The sequence below is a fragment of the Dipodomys spectabilis genome, unplaced genomic scaffold, assembly GCF_019054845.1.
Source record: "Dipodomys spectabilis isolate Male_0828 unplaced genomic scaffold, ASM1905484v1 ptg000076l, whole genome shotgun sequence".
NCBI lineage: Eukaryota > Metazoa > Chordata > Mammalia > Rodentia > Heteromyidae > Dipodomys > Dipodomys spectabilis.
The window spans coordinates 1571001-1586398 of NW_024870753.1; the positions used below are offsets into that span (position 1 = coordinate 1571001).

A 15398-nucleotide genomic window follows, 5' to 3' on the forward strand; every position below is an offset into this window, starting at 1 on the left:
CTATATCTTCAACTCTTTAAAAAAATTGATGGACATAGAATCATTGTACAAATTTATGAGGTCTGTTTTATCCTTGAGTCTAGTCAGTTTGTAATTCAACAAGTGAGGTGTAATTCACTCTACCCTTGGTCAAGGACAGTGAGTTTGGAACATCATATTGACGCCAGATCTGATATCTCAGATAGCATGACAAATTTCTGAAAATGGGAGGCCAATCACTACAGATCTGTTCTATCCGATGTGGCAGTTCCCTTCTGTAGTTAGAACATCACATTCCATTCACCTGTTTGATATTTAAGATATAAAGATTTCAGATAGTAAAAGCTCCTGTCAATTGGCCTTGAGCCTGAAAGACAGGCCTCCCTGGCTTTCATTCAGGTGGACTCTTAGGGGCTATCTCAAAAGATGAGGAACAGGCATGGATCCCTGGAGAAAAGACCATTTGTCCTGCCAGCCCACAGCAACTCCACAGCATATTTCTCTAGCTTAGGTTTAAAAAAAAACTAGTTTCACCAGTTAGCCATAAAGACACTATTTCTAAAGATGGAAAGAATTGGGGGATAAAGTAGCTTTAAATGTTATGACATCTATGGGCTGTACCTGTAGTGGGTATAATTTCCAATAGAAATAAAGAAACTTAGAAAATAGAATCTAGGCATGGTTATACATATCTGCCATCCCAGCTACTACAGGAAACCTAAAATAGGAGGACTGTGGTCCAGGTATCCACCTAGGTGAGAAGCAAGACCCTATATAAAAAATAATCCGCACATAAAAGGAGTTAGAGGCAGTGTGTGTCAGTGACAGATCACCTGCTAGCAAACAGAAGGCCCTGAGTTCAAACCCCAGTATAAGGAAAACAAATCAAAACAAACAAAAAACTCTTGAGTTATATACACAATATGCTCTTCTGGTAGCACAACATTTCACAAAACATACACATGAGATCATTTCTAGGAGCTTCAAAATATTCCCAGGAATAAATACTCCAAAAATATGTCTGTTTAATGAGAGATCAGTATTCCTAGAATAAACACACTTCGTGTAATACATGAAGGTAAACAATCCGCAAGTCATTCAGAATTGATATTTGTATACAACATGATCTCCATGGAAAGCCATATTTGAGTAAGAAGAAATGGTTTCCAATGAGGTTCCTGATCAAGGCTAAGCCCGAAAAATCATCACTCATAGTTACATAGCCAAAACAGAGACATCTGAAAAATAATGTTTGTTTGAGAGGCACTCCTTAGTGAATGTTGGCCTTAAATTCTCAACTTCCTTCCCTGGACACAACGATTCTCAGTGGTCTGAGTTCTAGAAACACAGAGAATGGAGCTCCCTGGAGAACAGAATGCACTGGAAAACATGGACCTGGGAGAAGGCAGCGATCCCAAACCACTGGCTGGGTGCTTTCTTAATATCGCACTTGGAGGGGGTCCCTCCCAACAAGTATTCCCACTTCTTATGAGAGATCTCATGGCCAACCCCATCTCAGGCCTCAGACTCCATCTGCTCCATGCTCTGTGTCTACTCTGCTCCCTATGTGCCCAATTCTCCCAATCTCCTGCATCTTCTACCCTCCCCTGGGTCAGAAATTACAACCTTGCCCTCTACCAGACCCTGCCCTGCACCAGACCCTGCCCTGCCGTACCCACCCCGCTGTGGACACTCTGGCCTTCTTCCTTCAGAGGGAAGACAAAAGGGTCTTCTGAGTCACCTGACCCCTCTCCCCCCCACTTCAAAAGCAATCTTCACAGACTCATGGTCCTGAGAGGGTCTTTCCACGGTCATGTGAGACATTTTTTCAACTTGCAATGGTGTCCTTCACTTTTCCTTTTTTTTTTTTCCTGGTCCCAGGGCTTGAACTCTGGACCTCGGTGCTGTCTCTAAATCTCTTTGTGCTAAAGGCTAGTGCTCTACCACATGAGCCCCAGAGCCACCTGCAGCTTTGTCTGAGTAGTTCATTGGAGATAAGAGTCTCACAGACTTTCCTGCCCGGCCTGGCTTTGAACTGTGATCCTCAGATCTCAGCTTCCTGAGTAGCTAGGATTACAGGCGTGAGCCACCAGCGCTTCCCAGCTGCCTTTTCTTATTCTTAAGAATTCAATTCCTGGTTTGGAAAAGTCTTGGAACCTCACAACTCATTATCAATCTCTGTGGCTTCAGTCAGCACCCAAAAGAAGCAAACATAAATGGCAAGATGATCAGGTAACTCAGCATCGTCTAGTAGATTCAAATTAAAACCCAAACCATCGTGTTCAACACTTACTGGATTGAAAAAAATGTTCAGAATGGTAAGCCTGACAATATCAAGTTCAATGGAAGCACAGATACATGAGAATTCTCAGACACTAGTAGGACTACTCCTTGTACAGCGATAGGACAGAGCAATCTGGCAACACTCGCCAGGCTGAAGAACACATCCAGAACAACTGCTTCTAGACACTTAGCACAACCACCAGGAACCACACGTGGCAAAGTTGACTTTGGCATTGTTTACACAGGCAAAACAGCAGCACTGTCCATCAACAAAGAATTCATTATTCCTCGTAGGCATCTCGGAAGAGTACCTAGCTGTTCAAACACATATACACATCTCTAAAAATGTGACAGTGGATAACAGTTCTCTCTAGAGCAAGAAAAAGGGGAGATGAGAGTGAAGGTTTGAAACAAATGGGTTCATTTATGTCAATTACATCTTTTTCATTACTTTAAAAAAGGGAGATGGAGTTGAGTGCCAGTGGTTCACACCTATAATTTTAGCTACTCAGGATCTGAGGATCCTGGTTTGAAGTGAGCTTGGGCAGGAAAGTCAATGAGACTCTTACTTCCAGACCAGCAAAAAGCTAGAAATGGAGCTGTGGCTCACATGGTAGAGTGTTAGCCTTGAGAGATAGAGAGAGAGAGAAGAGAGAGAGAGAGAGAGAGAGAGAGAGAGAGAGAGAGAGAGAGAGAGAAAGAGAGAGAGAGAGAGAGAAAAGAAAACCAACCTCCTGGCACTGAGCTCAAACCCCAGCACAAAGAGAAGGAATACAACCTCCCATGAGTTTAGCTACACAGGAGGCACAGGAAGAATCACCAACAGAGGCCAGCCCTAGACAAAAAAAAAAGCAAGCCCCTCTCTGGGAAAAGAATAACTATAGTGAAAAAAATGTTATGTCTGTGTGGCTCAGGTGGTATAGCATCTGCCTATCAAGTGCAAGGCCCTGAGTTCAAATCCCAGTACTGCCCAAAAGGAAAGAAAAGCAAAAGAGTGAGTTAAACCTGAGCAACAGGTAAATTACTTTAAAGGTGCGAGGGGGGGGGGGAATGTTTAGCCAGTTCTTCCTGGCGACAAGATTGGAAACTTGGAGTAATTTTTAGAATTTCAAATATCCCCTAGCAATATAAAGGTTGTCCACACAGGGGGAAAAAAAGAAAAGAAAAAAGTGTTTGGCAGTTATTCAAGTCATTTCATTGGTATTAGACATTAAAGACTGAAATTTGCATGAAATTAATTCATGTGAAAAACAAATTATTCTTGCATATTTAATATTGAACCACAAATGTCAAATTAGAGTCAAACAAATCCCCATGACACTGCGTATTGTATGGACACAATCTTATGCAAGTACAAATCTCTAAGAAAAAAAAAACACAAAAGTAATTTGTTTCTACACCTGGCCTTACTTAAGAAGAGTAATGCTTTATTTATTCAACATCATTGTGAAATGAAGTGTTTCAAATAATTTTACGCCTCTAAGTGCCAAGACTTTTCTTTTTATAATTTCAACCACTTGGATTGAAATCGTTGTTGGAAAGCTATTACACATTTGGATGTTTTTCTTCCTTTCTTAAGGCAGTAGACGGAATATGATTAAAGTTTTTGTGCTGACCTCAGGTCAAGATCCTAACCCCCTTTAGCCTTCTAATTCCCAGGGATTTCTGTCTACCTTTGTCTCAGGAAATGCATGTGGTGGGAGCTCCCAGCATCCTTTGGTATGCTCAACAATTGTTGGGGATTTCTCTGAAAAACTGCTTTTTTTTTTTTTGGTGCCAGTCCTGGAGCATGAACTGTCCCTGAGTATTGTCCTTGAGCTTTTTTTTTTTTTTTGCTCAAGGCTAGTGCTTTACCACTTGAGCTCCATTTCTGCCTTTTTAATTTTTTTGCTAGTTAAGAGATGTGTAGTTTTCTGTCTGGACTGACTTTGAACTGTGATCTTCAGATCTCAGCCTCCTGAGTAGCTAGGACCACAGGCGTGAGCCACCAGCACCCAGCAAAACTGCTCTTTTGTAGCTCCACTGAAGCCATTATTTCAACCAATTCACTGAGTTTAAGTAACATTTATTCACAAACATATATGTCAATATTCCCTCTTTTCTACTAATCTGCTTTTAATGGCTCTGCTCCATACATCGTAATCATCTTCACTGAAATCAATAGCAATCTATACATAGGAATGTTTAGTCCTGCAGGTGTCAGCTGTTGGGATGGAAGGTTTGAAGCATGGATGGTTTACGCACATAGGTTTCTTTAATCTCAGGCTGTCAGAAGCAGCTTTCCATGCTCCAACACTGCCCTGCCCCCCCCCCCCCATTTTTTTGCCATTCCTAGGGCTTGAACTCAGGGTCTGGGCACTGTCCCTGAGCTTCTTTTACTCAAGGCTAGCATTCTACCACTTGAGCCAGGTGCTACTTCCGGGTTTTTCTGTGTATGTGGTACTGAGGAATCAAACCCAGGGCTTCATGCATGCTAGGCACACACTCTTATCACTAAACCACATTCCCAGCCCATGGTCCCCTTTTTTAACTTACTGTTTGTAGTCTATCTGGTTAAGGGAATACAATGATTTATTTGAAAGTAAGAATACAATATTACTAACAGGCTAGAGTCTAGCCTATAAAGGAAGTATGTAAACTTGAGTATGAATTGTGTGTGTGTGTGCGTGCACGCGTGCGTGTATGGGTGCATGTGAAAGAGAAAGAGAAAGAAACAGAGAGCAAGATATTGGGGCCTTGTGTTTACTAGGCAAGAGTTCTAGTACTTGAGCAATGCCTCTATTCGCTTTGGCTTCTAATTCTTTTTTTTTTTTTATCAGATAGGGCCAAGCTAACTTTGCCTGAGCTGACTTCAAACTTAGATCCTCCTACCTTCATCTCCCAATTAGTTGAGATTACAGGTATATACCACCATGCCTGGCTTGTAAATCACTTTTAAAGCTTGCATATGTGTCCATTTCTTGCTCTTTGCAATGATCCAAAACAGTTATGAGAGTCACTGCTATGTGGCTGAGTAAGCCACATGTGTAGGCTGAGTCTGCAGGTCAGGAGTGAATCAATTCCAGGGCTCATGTGCAACCAGTATAAAAATATATAGAAATGTCTTCATTTGATTCCGTTTCTGGACAGACAAGATAGCATTTGATACCAGTAGTTTCTTATACTTGAAATTTTTTTAGATCCAATGTTAGTATATGAGAAATTTTATTAAAGGACTTCTGACAAACAACAACAACAAATACATTCATACACATATACATATACATGTACATATATATACATATATATATCCATTCACCCATATGGATCTATGGCTATGTTTTATAAGTTGCTTAGAAGTTCTGCAGTTTTATTAAACTTTCTAGTTGATTAAAATGCAAAAGTGGACATTTTCAGTGATCAACAGACCTAAGTTTGCAAGGCTGGCATTTTTTTTCCTTTTTTTTTCTTTTGCAAATCTAATTTTATCAGAACTCAACTCATTAGTTCATTTATTATCTTTGATTTCTTTTATGATATAAAGGCAGGGTTGAGTGGTTGAGACAAAGATTGCCTGGGGCCCAGTGCTTAAAATATTTAGAGAAAAGCTAACCAAACCCTAATTTATGTGAACTAATCTCCTTCTCCTAAGTAAGTTTACTTCCACAGCAAGGAAAGTTCTGAAAGCCTCTTCCTTTTTCTAAATAGAAATATGGAAAAGATGTAAAATAATCAGCTCAATGAGGGGACAAAACACTTAATATTTTCTAGGGATGTTGTTGGTAAACACTTAACAACTGAGATTTGTCCCAGTAGACTAGTAGGTTATAGACAGCACTGGAATTGATACAGTACGACTCAAGCTGCTGTAACTGCCACAGAAGTAAGAAAGTGCACATCATAATTTTGTGCCTGACATAAAATTAAATAAGAGGAAATTCCTTCCATGAAAACCACGCTCTACAAGGCAAAATGTAATTGATGTAGTGTTAGATCCACAGCCTGGAAAAAGTACAAACACAGAGAAATGCCTAGGCATGAATAGACTGCACGCTGAAGTTTATACTATTTAAGAAAATAAAACAAATGTTACTTGGAACTACTTAATATTTTTTTTAAATCTAGGTTATACCATTAGAATATCAAGAAAAGGAAATGCAACATGACTCCTCCCTAAGAACCAGAAAATAGATCTCTATAATTCAACGCTAACATTTTATGAGGTGTATCAGGAGGTTGCTGCGTGGATGTAGTTAGAATACGTCAAAGGGAATGATTTGACCCATAGCAACCCAAATCCATGAAATAATGGCCTAAATGTTGTTTTACACATAACACATATCTTTCACAAACACATGGTGTGGGTTTCTATTCAATTCAACCTATCAGTGTCTCCCGATGTCCTCTGAAACTATTCCGTAAATGAAGCTTTGCCCCCTGCACCAGATTCACTTGGTCTCATGAGGTTTCTAAGGATTCTATCTTGTCTCATCCTCTATTCTCTTTAACCTCCATAGTTAGTAAGCCATTCACTGGAGTATGATGTGAAGGATGTAACTCAGAATCTAAGAGGTAAAGAGAGTGGGCTTCAGCAGAGTCAACCCCTCCAGAGAGGTGTCTCCATCTTACAAAGGGCTACCAGATCCTGAGGACTCTGTTCTTCTCTGAGAAGAGAGCTTGTGTCCCCCATAGTCACTCAAAGGACTGATGACTTTGTAGTTGCTGGCTGTGAGGTGGAGATGCTGAGAAGGGATTATAGGAGTAAAGATATTCACTTCTCAACAGCAGCAAGACTCCATCAGATATAAAGGTACTAACACAGACCCCCCAATGCTTTTTAGTATTATGGGGGGGTGGGAGATAGTGGGGCTTGAACTCAGGGCCTGGATGCTCTCCCTGAGCTCTTTTGCTCAAGGCTAGTGCTCTACCACTTCGAGTCACAGCTCCACATCCAGTTTTCTGGTGGTTCACTAGAGATCAAAGTCGCATGGACTTTCCTGCCTGGGATGGCTTTGAAGTATGATCCTCAGATCTCAGCCTTCTGAGGTTACAGACATGTAATATCTAGGCATGTCGACCTAGCTGACAACAATGCTTCTTAACAAATGCTTTTAAAACAATTTGTTTTCAAAGGTTGTTTACTTAGCAGAGTACACAGCAATTTTTTTCTTTCCAAAATACCAGTTAGATACATAGTTGATCCAATGAGAAGGGGCTGGGGCAGTCTTGAGTTGGAATGCTGGCTGGCATTATGCAGAGTTTCTGCCAAGGATAGAGTCGATCAGAGCAAGTTGAAGACTAGAACACTAGGCTAACATTCTTATACCCACTTTGGGGGGGGGGGGAAACCAGTCTGTCCTTGTCATGAAGAGATGAGGCAGGCTAAGATTGCTTCCTGAAGAAAAAACCAGAGAAGATGTAGACTCTATCTCCTGAGAGCAAGCACAGTGACAAAGTAGCCCTCCCTACCAAAGACTAAAGTTTGCTCTGCTTGATCACTAGATCTAACTTGGATGGTGCTAATAAGTAATAGTGCAACATTCCTGAGTCAGACAACTATCCTCCCCATTTCACAGGGGAGGAAACTGAGGCGCAAAGATGTTATGTGACTTGCCATATTTGCATAGGCTATAGACCCAGAGTTTGCACTCCTAACTTCCTTCTGGGTCTGCTGATAGCTCTGGTGAGATAGAGAGAAGTTTCCTCACCCCTGACAACTCAAAAGACAGAGGTCTCCTCTGTGTGCTCACTATTACTACTACTCTGAGTTTTCTATAATGGTTTATAGAAAAGAGATGGTAGAAAAATGGAGGAATAGGCAGGGAAACTGGAGACAGAACACTCAGGTTGTGTTCCAAGATTTTCAGCAAAAAAAGAATGGAGTATATTCCATTCATGTCACTGCTGTTACCCCCAAAATTCTTGCTGGCTACTGAAATGTCAGAGCCAAGTACTTCCGTGACCTACGCCTAGAGTTGTGGTACCACCTAGTGGCTGAAACTGAAACCACTCTCAAAGGAATGTCCCTGGCCAATCGGAGGCAACAGCTGTGTCCAAGAAAGGAAAAAAGTCCCGAAAGCCAAACCTACTCATCGTCAAGGCCTTCTTCTGCCTTTTCCCTTAGCCAATAGCTTTACATCATAAAGTTAGGTCATTTGTATGACAGCCTGGTCAAGCACTAGTTTATTCAATGTACCAGACACTAAGATCGAGACTACAGGAGACCTAAACCCCAGAGCCAAGTCACTTACTCTCCAACATGCCATTCTCTAAAAGTCTCTCTCAGGACTTGGAACTATCCTGAGATAGTTCCTGAGATATCCTGCTCAATGTCCAGGAGGAATTCGATGTGACAGTGGTGACAGGGAAGGAGTAGGAAAAGCAAGCGACCAATGGGAATTTGTTTCTGCATACTGACATTCGGCCGTGCGCGCAGAAGAGTTCACAGAGTAGTCCCGGGGAGTCATGACATGATGGCAGTGCTGGGGTCCTCCTTCTTTGCCGCTTCAGGAGATGGTGGTGAGCGTCTAGCTCTTGCCTCTTACCTAGTGCATTGTAAGGATCAGCCTGTGGGACTCAGAGCAAAGTGAGAGTGTTGGTGGTTCATGTGAAACTGGGGCACAGGTAATTAATTCCCTAGGAGAGGTGGGCAGGTTGATGGGTTCTAAGGCCTCCAGTTTCCTAGCTGAAGCATGTGAAGGGGAGAAAGATGGAGGAGGCAAACAGCTTGGAGCTATGGTCTGAGGGACAGGATTGAACTCTGAGCTATGATCATGTTTTTGGTATCTGGTCCAGGTGAAGCTGTTAATTGATAAAGCCAAATGATTGGTAAGAAAGATTTTTATTAGGGCCCAGCTTCAGGAATATAGGCAGCTAATTAGGCTACTCTCACCCTAGCTCCAGAAAACTGGGGTAGATATAAAGTACTCCCAGCATTTGATAAAAACATAACACTTCAAAAAGGGGCTGGGAAGGTGGGTTAGTGGTAGCGTGATTGCCTAGCATGCATGAAGCCCTGGGTTCAATTCCTCAGTACCACCTAAACAGAAAAAGCCAGAAATGGCACTGTGGCTCAAGTAGTAGACTGCCACCCTTGAGCAAAAGCAGCTCAGAGACAATGTCCAAGTCCTGATTTCAAGCCCCAGGACTGGCAAAAATAAACTTAAAAAGGTCCTATGTAAAAGGAAACATGGATTGAGGGGGTGGACAAAATGATAGAGCTCCTATCCAAAAAGAACAAGGTCCTACATCCAAACCCACCTCAAAGAACATGTACTACAAATAGACAAGCCTAGAAAAGGAAATAAACATTGCCTCTACTGTAGTAAGAAAAATGCAAATCCAAATTATTTTGAGATAACATGTCTCACTTTTAGACTGGCAAAGATCCACTAATCTGCTAAGCCAACATATTCATTTTCTAATTACTTCTATAACAAATTACCACAAACTTTGCAGCTTCTGCAATACAAATGTATTTTCGTACAATTTTGTATTAGTTAGGATTACAGACATGAGCCACCATGCCTCGCCTGGTAGCATTTGTTTAACATGAAAAGTATCTTTTATATCTTGCTTCTAGTGCCCAGAAACTACTGCCTCCGATGGATGTCATACAGGGCTCAAAACAGCCAGTACTCTTTGAGCACCTACTGTACAGTAGCACCATGGGGTCCAGGTAAATGCTACAGGCCTGTGGAGGAGAAGACAGACAGACAGCCCACCAGAGATGAGGGATGCAGCAAACCACCAATGAAGACATGTCTACAACTCTTACATATCATGTCAATGAATAATTAGATGATGCATTTAAAAAGTGCAAGGTGGCATGAAATCAGTCCCACTGTAGAAATTAAGCAGGAAATGAACAGTAAGTCAGTTTTTTGAAATTCTATGTGGTGTCGGGGCTGAATCTTTAAAGATCTACAGAACTTGAGTCAGCACAGAGGGAAGGCAGGGGGCTCCCATTTGAGAGAAGGCTGTAAACAAAGGCAGAGACATGAGAAACCCCTAGCACTTAGCATTCATTCAACAACTCAGAGCCATCCATTGTAACTGTCACAGAAGCCATCCACCCTCCGGACTGAAGAGACGGAGCTTGTTTTAAAATGCAGATTATCTGCCATGATTGCCAATTCAGTAAGTATGGGATAGGAATAAACTGAATTTTACAAGCACTAAAAATGAATCTGGGGAAAGAGGTCCAAGATTCATATGAGAAAACCTATATTGGGGCACAAGCTGCTCAAAGTGAAACAATGAGAAGATAGCTGGACATGGTAGCACATGCTGTAATCTCAGCTACTCAGGAAGTAAAAGGGGGAGGATCATGGTCTAAAGCCTTCCCAATCAAAACACAAGACTCTATTTGGAAAAAAATAGGAAATGTAGCCCAAGTGGTAGAGAACCAAGCATTAAGTCTTAAGAAGAAGAAGAAGAAGAAGCCGCCAGGTCCCAGAGAGCCTTGACTGCCATTCTAAGGAGGTTGGTCTTTAATTCTATCAGCAATGGAATGTCACATCTGGATTTTAAGATGATTATATTCTACTTGAAAGAATTAAATTGTTCCAGCTTCTTTGAAAAGCTGAGTGTTAAAAGGAATCCACAGCTTGGGAGAAATTATAAATATAAGTAGCTCACTTAGTAGTTCTATATTTTATTTGAGTATGAGGGTATTAGATGACAGAGTAAGCAAGAATGAGTTCACATAGTCCTAGGCACCCTCCCTCCCCTGCTTGGAGAAGGACATAAACCACTAATGGCTATGGGGTCACTGGGATCATGCTCCTTTAAATGACACAAGTACAAGAAACATAAATTAAAACAAAATTTGCCTTTTGGGTTTTTACCAAACAACATAGAAACCACAAGAGCTGTTTTCTGTTAGTGAGAGAAGTCAACGCACCAAGTTTTCAAATGTGTGCTTCAGAACATTCTAGAAGTTCCTTTAAATTGCAGGAACCCTCCTAGAGGAGTGGTCTCCAACATAATGATGTGCTGAATGATTTTCCTTAAATTTTGCTCTAGAAAAATACATGACTATGTGCTAGAGGTATAACAATACCAAACTTCAAACTCTACAGAGCCTATAGCAATGAAAACAGCTTGGCACTGGCATAATAGCAGGCCTAAGGACCAAAGGAACAGAATAGAAGACCCAGAAATAAACACACAGACCTATAGCCATCTACTATTTGATAAAGGAACAAAAACATAGGCTGGAAGACAGCCTCTTCAACAAGTAGTGCTGGGGAAACCTGGATATCCACATGCAGAAAACTAAAACTGTACACTTATCTATCACCTTGGACCAGCATCAATTCAAAATAGATCAAACACCTCAATGTAAGTGCTGAAACCATGAAACTATTACAGAAAGAAGTTGGAGAAACATTAGGACTACTTAGGACAGGAATGAACTTTCTGAGTAAAGATCCAAAACACAGCAAATCAAAGAAATGCTTGATAATGGGACTGCATCAAACTAAAATGTTTCTACGGAGGAATAGTAAACAAACTAAAAAGTCAGCCAACGGAATGGAAGAAGATTTTTGTATACATTAGAAAATGGCCTGATATCCAGAATACACAGAGAACTTAAAAAATTAAACCTTCAAAGAAACCAACAAGCCTGACTAATAAATCAGCTAATGAGCTCAAGAGAGTTTTCTCAGAAGTAAAAATTGCCAATAGACACATGAAGAAATGGCTCAATATCTCCAGCTATAAAGGAAATGCAAAGCAAAAAACATTGAGATTCCATCTCACCCCAGTTAGAATGGCCATTATCAAGAAAACTAACAATAACAAATGCTGGCAAGGATGAGGCCAAAAGGGAACTCTGTTTCATTATTGGTAGGAATGTAAATTTGTTCAACCACTCAGAAAAGCAGTATGGAGGCTCCTCAAAAAATTGAACACAGATTATAGGGCAGCCTATAATTCAGCAATTCTACACCTGGGCATTTATCCAAAAGATTACAAATCAGGATACAGTACAACTATTTTCATTGTAGCATTATTCACCATAGTGAAGGTATGGAATCACCCCAAATGCCTCTCAATGGACAAATGGATCAAGAAATGTATATATATACACACTATATATACACAATGAAATTTTACTCATCCATCAGAAAGAATAATATTGTACCATTTGTAAATAAATGGAAACACCTGGAGAAAAATTGTGTTAAGTGAAATTTATCAGGGACAGAGAGACAAAGGATGCATGTTTTCCCTTATATGTGGAAGCTAAATTCAGCTTATAAAGTTATAAGTAAATACACTGGGTGGTATGCAAGTGTATACTGAAATACAGTAGATTCTAGGGAGAACTCAAATAGTGTAATTCCTTAGAAAATCAAAGTCAGAGTTCAACAAAATAAACACTAGGAAGTAGGTACTTGAAAGTTTGATGCTAAGTGCAAGGAATGGGAAAGAGGTGAACGGGGGTAAAGGGGGAAGGGGTAGATGAGTGAAGAAGAAAAGAGGGTGAATGCAGCTGAGAATTTAACAGAAAGCCTACAAAATTAAGAAGAGTGGGGTAAAGGGTGGGGAGGGATGGGTGAGAATGTTGAAGGGGTGACATTGTATTCATAAACTGCCTTGTTAAATGACAGCTCCTTGGTACAACTACATAGATATTTATTTTAAGAAATGAAGAACTTACTGGAAAAAATTCACGACTATGCATCAAAAGGTTCCTTTTTATTATTGCCAGTCATGGGGCTTGAACTCAGGGCCTGCACACTGTCCCTGAGCTCTTTTGCTCAAGGCCAGCACCCTACCACTTGAGCCATAGCACCACTTCCAGTTTTCTGGTGGAAAATTGGAGATAAGAGTCTTGTGCCTTTCCTATCTGGGCTAGCTTCGAACTGCGATCCTCAGATCTCAGCCTCTTGAGTAATTAGGATTATAGGCATGAGACACTGGTGCCCAGTTCAAAAGATTCTTTTTTAAAAATATTTTTAAAACAATATAGCCATAAGTTTTTATTTGGAACAAAACAAATTACAAAGTTTTTAAAGCTGATACCTCACGTCACAAAATCTAGAAACACACAAACACACAGATAGATAGATCGATTGATCTCTTCTTGGAACACTCCTAACTTTCTTCTCTTTCAACAGGCTCTTTTTAATAAATAAGAATGTTTGTTTAGAAGATAACTACTTCAAAATATCCTGAATTCCTCTGAGGTGATCTCTGGGCAAAGCGTCACTGAAAGTTCTGATGTACTACAATGTTTAGAAATCTTTCCTATAGATCACATATTTGTTTCATCGGATTTTATTTAAATGACATTAAGTTTGATTCCTATCCCTGCCATGAAATCATCTTCCTATAGGATTTTATCAACACTGAAAAGATGGCCAACTTTTTAAAAATCAAGAACCCATAATCAAATATTACAAGCCTAATACCTACTGAGAAATTATAAGGATTTTTCTTTCATACAAGCTATAGTTTCTGAAAGTTTGATGCTAAGTGCAAGGAATGGGAAAATGCCACCACAGAGGCAAATAATGGATGACTTGTTTTCAGAGTAGATATTTAAGAGAAATGGCTCTCATGGAAGCTCATTGTTACTGAATAAAAATCTTCATGGAGAGGGAAAAAGTACCTGCATATATAATCTACATTGGAGATGCAAATTGGAGAGAAACATACACCAGAGGATTTGCATTTAATCAAATCTAAAGCGAGTCATTTCAAAAGCATCCCTACCATATCCAGAAGGCTTTCCCAGGCTGAGCTCCAAGGATACAGCAAGCACCTCCCTAAGGGCCTCATCCAGGATGGAAAGTGGTAAGTCGATGGCGATTGTGACTTAAAAAAATTTCAGTAATTCTAATTTTTATTTTTGGTATAATTATAATATAAAGTAAAAAAGAAATAGTAACTTCGGCTAGATCCATTATTTGTTTGTTTGTTTATAAAAACAGAGCAGACATCAGCTATGCAACACTCAGAGCAACATTTTTATAATTCTAGTTGTGCTTAATAATTGTTAGATTGAATTTTCTCCCATTGAGTTTAGGTAGGCATATATTCTCAAAGATCAACTTTATTGAACAGTCTTTTTCAAAAAATGATTATCTATTAATACATTCTTTGAGTTGTAAAACAAATGTTTAAAAAATATGTTACATGTGACAACTCCTGCTAAGTCCTGCGTTTAGCAGGAGTTATAGTTCTGCATTTTTACAGAACTTCATTGGAACTTTTCTCATTCAGGTATATGACTTTAGGGTTTTAAGGTTATAAATCAAGGACATTCCACTAGCAACAGAGTAAGAAAAATACTGAGGTGTTAGTTCATGAATTCAGAATATGTCTTAATCAGTTTCGTTTACCCTAAAGAGCTAAGTGCCAAAGGCAAGACAGAGTAAAATCTCACCTGTTTAGAAACAAATTTGAAATATAAACAGTAGCTTTTTCAATGTTAATAAGGGATGACTAAAGAAATAGTTCAAAAACAATGCCTTATAAAGTACCATTAAAGAAAATTTGGTATTAAAAAAATCTCTTCCAAGTCTAATCTCAAGAGATGAAAGATAATTGAAGGTATAAGAGCATCTGTCTTTGCAAAATGGACTTGGTTATAGGCAGGTACATTGTTTTGGTGACCCAGCTCTGTTGCTTAACAGGTGGGAAGGGAGGGGAGGTGGAAAAGAAATTGTGGACAAATCAAACCTTAATAAACAGCCTAAAATGTGGCTAAAATTGACATTACAGCTTTAGTGTTTAGTCTTTATTTCAAGTTTAATATTTCAGAGGTGATATATATATATATATATATATATATATATATATATATATATATATATATATATATTTCTGCCTAGTAATTTGAACATTTCAAGGTGAAGTTGATGAACTTGGGTACTCCCTGTTGCCTTTCCTTATGGCCCAGAAGTTCCCCACAACAAAGCTAATATGTCAGTTCCCCAGATCTGAAGTAGAGCTATCAATGCTGAGCTTCTATTGGGTATGGAGCTGGTAGCATCAGTTCCTGGATTCTATGTGCCTTTCCCTGGGTGAGGGGCTCAGACCCACAAAAAGGCAGGATCTTCATCGAGTGCATCAGGATTGTGCAGTGGGAAGAGGGGTTCCACAAGACCAGGGCTAGCCACTCAGTCGGCTGATGACCC

General features: G+C 39.9%; 1 protein-coding gene across 1 annotated transcript in view; it reads left to right on the top strand.

Moving 5' to 3' along the window:
- The first annotated feature begins 14042 nt into the window (after window positions 1-14042).
- Window positions 14043-15398, top strand: part of CUNH11orf53 (chromosome unknown C11orf53 homolog) — a 35029-nt gene continuing 33673 nt past the window's right edge. The window contains exon 1 of the mRNA XM_042683032.1: window positions 14043-14052. Coding sequence (XP_042538966.1) covers window positions 14043-14052 — 10 coding nt within the window. The remainder of the gene's footprint in view (window positions 14053-15398) is intronic.